At 52.3% G+C, this 6,565-nt stretch overlaps 1 protein-coding gene across 2 annotated transcripts in view; it reads left to right on the forward strand.

Moving 5' to 3' along the window:
* The first annotated feature begins 1,285 nt into the window (after positions 1-1,285).
* Positions 1,286-6,565, forward strand: part of LONRF2 (LON peptidase N-terminal domain and ring finger 2) — a 36,223-nt gene continuing 30,943 nt past the window's right edge. Inside the window, exon 1 of one of the 2 annotated variants that reach the window (XR_003572465.1) lies at positions 1,286-2,217. Coding sequence is in view for 1 of the 2 variants with exons in the window: in XM_027894810.1 (XP_027750611.1) it covers positions 1,467-2,217 (751 nt within the window). In the remaining variant the exon portion in view is untranslated. The remainder of the gene's footprint in view (positions 2,218-6,565) is intronic. The other variant, XM_027894810.1, reaches the window with a different exon arrangement.

Genomic DNA, 6,565 nt, shown 5'->3' on the forward strand with positions numbered 1-6,565 from the left:
ATTATGCCATATAAGAGGAGGGTTTCACAGAAGTGTTGGAGGAGCTAGGATGGCTGGCACGACCTTGATAGTCCAAGGGCATCCTTTATGCATCATGGATGGCTTTGAAGATCTGAGAAACAAAGGTCCTGCTCCTTGCTGTGAACTGGGTCCTTTGGTTATGCTTACTTCACGGCGAATACTGATGCTTACTTAAGCCTGACTGTGCAGTATGTGACATAAACAACATATATCTAAGAAAATATAATGTCATACTATTTAGAAAATCAATACACTTTCATAGTATAAAGACTATTTGGTACAATAGTTAATAAATGAGATTTTCCTGAGGTGGGCTAAAAGGCCAACATTTGGGGGCTGGAGGCCTAGCAGGAGAGAGGCTAAGCCAAAAATACCCCCCACTGTCTAGCTGCAGTCCAAAAAGCAGCTGGACGTGGGTACCTTCCCGTTGGACTGGCAGCCTCTCCGCTTCTTCGAGCTGTTTGTTTACAGCTGTGTCTGAAATAAACGTTGCCTATTTTTTTTTTCGCTCCTGTTATTCCTGCGGAGCGAGTTGGATTCCTTTCTGACTCACACATGATTAACTAACTTCCAGCTGCATTATCTTTATTGTTGCTGCCGATGCACAAGCCAGCGCTCAGCATGACTCGTGGATCCCAAGCTGCGCTGGCGAGGCTGCCACTTACAGAAAAGGGTTTTTCCTGAGAGTTGTGGGGCTTGGGAATTTGTGGTGGTTTTTTTCTCATTTATTTATTTATTTAATAGACAGCACCTGCTTGCTTTCTCGGGGACCGGGGAAATAAAAACATACTTGAACCGGTAAACGTGTCCCGACCCACCCCGTGAGGTGCTGCTGGAGGAGAGGCCGCGCCCAGCGGACGGGCGGACGGCGTGGAGGGGGTGCCAGCGCACGGCGGGAGGGCCGGGTCCAGCAGTGCCTGCGAGGAAGCGGTTAATGCCGGGCACCAGGAGACGGGAAGGAAGAGGCCGAGCTCTGCGGGAGCCGCACAGCGGACGCCCGCCCGGCCCCGCTCCCTCAGGGCCGCAGCTGCCGCCGGACAGGCCGCACGTGCGGGCGCGGCGGCGCGCGGGCACGTGCGGGGCGGGCACGTGCGCCAGCAGCGGCCGCCGGGCGGGCCCGGAGGGAGCGGAGAAGGGAGGGAAGCGGCGCTCCCGCCGCCCCGGGGCAGGGCGACCGGGCTGCCGGACGGGGGCGGTTTTACCTGCCGTTCGCCCCTTACATAAGGCGGGGGCGAGTCCGTCCCCCATCACCTCTACTGTTCCCCCTTCCCCCCCTCCCGGGAGCCGCCCCCCTGCTGCAACGATGTGACACGCCCCCTCTCCATCCCTTCCTCCCTCTCTCCCTCCCTTCCGTCGCCGTCCCCTCCCAGGAAGGAGCCGGAGTCGGCAGCGCCGCGGGCCCAGCATGGAGTAGGGCTGCCCGGGGCCGGCGGCGCCGCGCGGCCATGGAGCTGGGCCCGGGGCCCTGCGCGCTGCCCCCCGCCGCCGGGGGCAGAGCGGCGGCGGGGGGACCCTGCGCCGAGATGCTGCAGGTGGCGGAGGAGGCCTTCCGCGGCGGCAACTTCGAGCTGGCGGCCGAGATCTACGGCTCGGAGCTGGCGGGGCTGCCGCAGCCCGAGCGGGGCCTGTGCCTCCGCCGCGCCGATGCTCTGGCCAGGGCCGGCCGCATGGCCGAGGCGCTGGACGCCTACGGCGCGGCGGCGCGGCTGGCGCGGCTGCGGCCCGAGGAGCTGCGGGAGCTGGCCGAGAGCGTCGCCCTCAGCATCCGCGACAAGGAGCTGCGCCTGCCGCCCTGGGGGAGCGGCGCGGCCGGCGGCGGGGCGGAGGGCGAGGGTCTGGGCGACCCGGCGTGCTGCCGCCCGCCCGAGCTGTTCGCCTGCCCGCTGTGCCGGCGGCTGCTGTGCGAGCCGGTGACCCTGCACTGCGGGCACACCCACTGCCGCCGCTGCGCCGAGCCCGGCGACTGCGGCCGCTGCCACCGCCCGCGCCGCCCCGCCGAGCCGACCCCCGCCGCCGCCGCGCCACCGCCGCCCGCCGCCGCCCGCCCGCGGGTCAACGTGGTGCTGGGCAACCTGCTGCACAAGTGGTTCGGCGCCGAGAGCCGGGCGCGGCGCCTCCGCGCCGAGGGCGACGCGCTGCGGGAGCGCCAGGAGCTGCCGGCCGCCCTGGAGAAGTACAACCAGGCCCTGGAGATGGGTGAGTGGCGCCGGGGAAAGGAGGAGGTGGAGGAGGGGGCGAGGCAGGGGCAGCACTGCCCGCCAGCACCGGGCTGACCTCGGCCCCCGCAGCAGTGCGGTGGGGTGTTTGCGGTGAAGGGTGGGAGAAGGCACCTGGGGGGGGCGGTGATGGAGGTTACGAGCAGGAATCCTGCCAGCGGGTCTCCTCACGCCCGCCCCCTCCCAGTGAATGGCTATTTTTGTTCCACTGGTATTTCTGTCCTTGCTCTCAAGGTGCCTGGCGTTTAGCTGCTCACAGCCGATGACTCATTATGCAGTATTTCTAGAAAACCCGCTTTCCTATTTATGGGTAAGCCACCATTCAGTGCAGGATACGTAGCAGTGGTCGTGTTGAGCCCCACCGCGGCTTCATGGAAGAAATGAGTGTGTGGATCGGATTCATTCAGATACGTGCAGCTGCACCTTCAGCGAGACATAGTCTTTGAAAACACCCAGTGAGATATCAGTAGGCGTAAAGGCTCAGAAAATTTCCTTTATCTTACACTGCGCAAAATACTTAAGTCTGCGTTTTGCCTCGAGGAGGTGGTCCGCCCAATTTTTTGAGCGTAGTCTCTTTGTTGGCACGCAGGATTTCTGCGTGCAGTGTTGTCTGAGGAGCTTGGCTTTAAATAAAAATGGCACCGTCTGCCTTCCTCCTCTGCCAAACCGATGGCAGCCTTAGTTTATCAAAACTAGGTTGTTTTCAGGCTCTGCGCCGAGTAGTAGGTGGATCCTGTTCTCTCGGTTGTAGCCGTGTAGTAGTGGTTGTGTGCGTGCGTGCGCCCGGCTTGTTTGCCCTGCGAGCGCAGGGGGTGGTACAACACCGTGAATATCTGAAGCGCCTGGAGGGAGGCGTGGAGCTGGGGAGAGCCGGGATCTCGACAAATCCCCCGGGATCTGCCGCTCCTCCGGTCTGAGCGTGATGGATGTCCGGTTTAATCGAGGAGGAAGGGAGCAGAAATCCTCCATCATGCTAACAGGGACGAAATCCTGCGGGTGAATATCTTCGAAAGAGATGTGTAGAAAAAAAATGTGCTTCCTCTGTGAATAAGCTCCTTCCCTGCATTGAGTAAAATTATTCTCCTTGTTCCTAGTTGTTATGTAAATGCCTCTATTTTTTTTTTTCTTTTTAATTTATTTTGCTGTGGAGAGAAACACGTTGTTATGGTAGTCCTTTACTGACTCTCTTTTCTTTGCCACGCTTGCATGGTAGGCATTGGAGATAAAGGAGTTTGGGATGGGATAGTATGGCATACTATCATCTCACAGCTGATGCTGACTGCAGAAACCATTACTTCTGCTGTTTCTTTCCCTGCTGCAGCTGGATGTGCAAGTTTTCAGTCCTAGCTGAGTGTCCCTGTAAAACTATTACGCGGTTTAGCTGAAGTAATAATCTATTAAAGTAGGGCAGGACAGAGAGTCCAAGAAGGAAGGTGAAGCAGAGGGAGGGGAGAAGCTTAATGTAGGTCACTGGTGGATACAGTGAGTTTTCAGTAGTGGAGGCTTGTAGTATTTTGGGTTCAGGGTCCTACTGCTGGGGAAAGTAGCATCTCATCAATTAAATTAAGTGTTTGAAGTGGTTTTTAAAGAAGTAGTTCTCAGTGTTGCCTGTGGTTTTTGCTGTGTCTGCATGAGGGTGAAAGGAGAGGGAGGGACTGTAGTGTGCTGCTGATCCTCTCACACAGCATGTCCTTCCCCTTCCTGTCCCTGGAGCACAGTCTCCAGCTATGGCTGCTATGCATCAGGGTCTCAAGATAACTCCTTTGCAGTATCCTTATTGCTGTCTTCTGTGATTTCCCAAGCATGCTAGGAGTCTGATGAGAACGTCCTCACTCTGCCAGTGTCACTAAAATTGTTTAATAAGACTTTAAAAAAAAAAAAGTAGGTATCTTGCTAGCTTTTGAAATCCAAAGCTTACAGGCTTCCATGTTGTAACTTCCCAGTAGTGCATCCAAATTCCTGCTGCTGAAGGGCAGCCCACCTGCCAGCCCTTCACCTTTTTTGATGTTTTGTATGTGCCTGTGTCATTTCTCACAGGCTGAACTGCTGTATGAGCCTCATGTTCCGAAATTCTTTCCATGTATTCATCAGGTACTGATTTTTGGCATGCTGGAGTTGCCTTCTTGTTTTCCAGTCAAGTATCAGGGTAAATAAGAAGGGAAAAATACAAAAGAAAAATACGCCTTTTAGGTAGTTAAGCGTTAGCATATGGGGGACTTGAAATGCACACAGCAGCCCCAAGAATCCCACCATGTGCCTGAGAGCACTGTCCAAGCGCTTCTTTAACTCTGTTAGACTTGGGGCCAGGACTGCTTCCTTGGGGACCCTGTTCTAGTGCTTGACCACCCTCATGTTGAAGAACCGTTTCCTAATGTCCGACTTAAATCTCTGACACAACTTCAGTCCATTCCCTCGGGTCCTGTCACTGGTCACTGCAGAGAGCAGTGCCTGCCCCTTTGCTACCCTTCATGAGGAAGCTGTAGAACATGATGAGGTTTCCCCGCAGTCTCATCTTCTCCAGGCTGAACAGACTTCTAATGTGTGAGAAAATAACTGCTTTTTACAAGCTCCAAATGTTTATGTACTACTATTAAATGTCAAGGGTCTGGGTGTCCTTAAAATTCCATTTTAGAGACTGAAGGCACATGAGCACATTGATTATACAGTTGTGGTATAAAGTTAGGTAAAACTCCAGGTTTCTTGGCAGGACACACAGTTCAGTTTTTTACTGGTGTTTTTTTGCAGAGTACTTTCTTGCTCCATCTTCAACAACTGGCTTTGTGTTATGCAATATTTAAGCAAGTTTTCCAGTTACCTATGACTTCTCTCATTCTGATTGTGATCTTCTGTCTTCTGATTTTCATTTTTAGTTCTTTCTTTGACTGTGACCTTCTGTCTTCCAATTTACATTTTAGTTCTTAGGGTGCTTCAGTTCTGAGTTACAAAAGACTCCTGACATGTACACTTACTTCTGATGTGATCTGGAATATCTGCTAATTTCAGGTCTGGGAAGAGGTCTGCATCCTTCAAGCTGTAAACTTTTTCCAGTTGAGCTAGTTAGTGTTACAAAAGCATACTCTCAACAAGTGTGTTCTTCTTTTGTTCTTTACTGTTGGACCTACACCACCAGTGTTGCTCCCACGTTCCCTCTGATAGTCTGCTGTGGTTTCAGGTGTGATTGTGTGGGTTTTTTTGTTCTTAAGAAAATCAGCTTTGCTATTTGATCCTTTTAAATCTTTGAGAGCTGCCCACAGCTTGGTGATCTATGCTGTTTTATACAAAGTTGCTAGCTTTTCTGTTGCTGCCGTAGATGTTGGAATAGATCCCTCATTATTGCAAGGTATCTAATTACTACAGCTTCAAAGCAAGCACGTGTCAGGTTGCTTGAAAAGAAGCATTTGTTTCCAGCTAGATCACTTTTTGTGCCAAGCTTTATGTTGTTCAGCCATCATAATATCAAGTATTGTCCAAATACTGTTCTCATGGCTGTTACCCTAGCTTTCTGAATTTCATTTTTGTGGTGATCAGAGATGGGCTTTCTCTCTGACATCCCTTCTCTTCTAACTTGTCTTTTGATTCTATGTACTGTTAGGTCAGTTAAACTGTAATATATTACATACACGTGCAGGATTGGTTTATTTGGGTTTGGTTTTTGGGTTTTCTGTTTGTTTGTATGTTTTTGTTTTGTTTGGATTTGGAGCCTTTTTGTGCAGTAAGTGCTTTCTGCACCTTCTTTTCTCTCACCTGCTGCTCCCTGATGGAGATGTTCTCTGGAGGGCCTGTGCCTGGGAGGAGTACAGATGTTTTTGTGTATCTGGGCGTACAGATCCTTTAAGTTGTGTGCCTGAAATGAAACTAAGATTTCAGACAAATTAATGGATTTTGAGGATTTGCTTTTGGTAGTGTGTTTTAGTTTTGTTTTTCCTTTTTTTTTTTTTCTACAAAGCAATTCCCAGTTACGGAGGTGGTAACAGGTGGCTATTGCTTAATAGGGAAGTTGGTGAATAGAGCTTTTCCCAAATACAGATCTAAAGGAGGCCCAGCTCTCCTCAGGGTGAGGGTGCACTTGTAAGCCAACACATATGCAGAGTTTCAGGGGGTTGGGGTGGTAGTGGCTCATGTCTTCAGCCATCATGTCCCTGTGCCCTCCTCTATACTGGGAAAGCCTGTTAGCATCCTTTTCCTTTCCTGTAAATAAGCCTGAAGATGTCTGCTCAGAAATACAAACCCCAGTGGTTTGGTCCTGTGGCTCCTCTTGCTGCTGCTGTTTTGTAGCAGTGCTGGTTCCTGGGTTGTGTCAACAGTTGCTGGTCTTGGGTGGTCTCTCA

The sequence above is a fragment of the Empidonax traillii genome, unplaced genomic scaffold, assembly GCF_003031625.1.
Source record: "Empidonax traillii isolate 1590-97213 ecotype Southwest subspecies unplaced genomic scaffold, ASM303162v1 scaffold443:size705114, whole genome shotgun sequence".
Classification (NCBI taxonomy): Eukaryota; Metazoa; Chordata; class Aves; order Passeriformes; family Tyrannidae; genus Empidonax; species Empidonax traillii.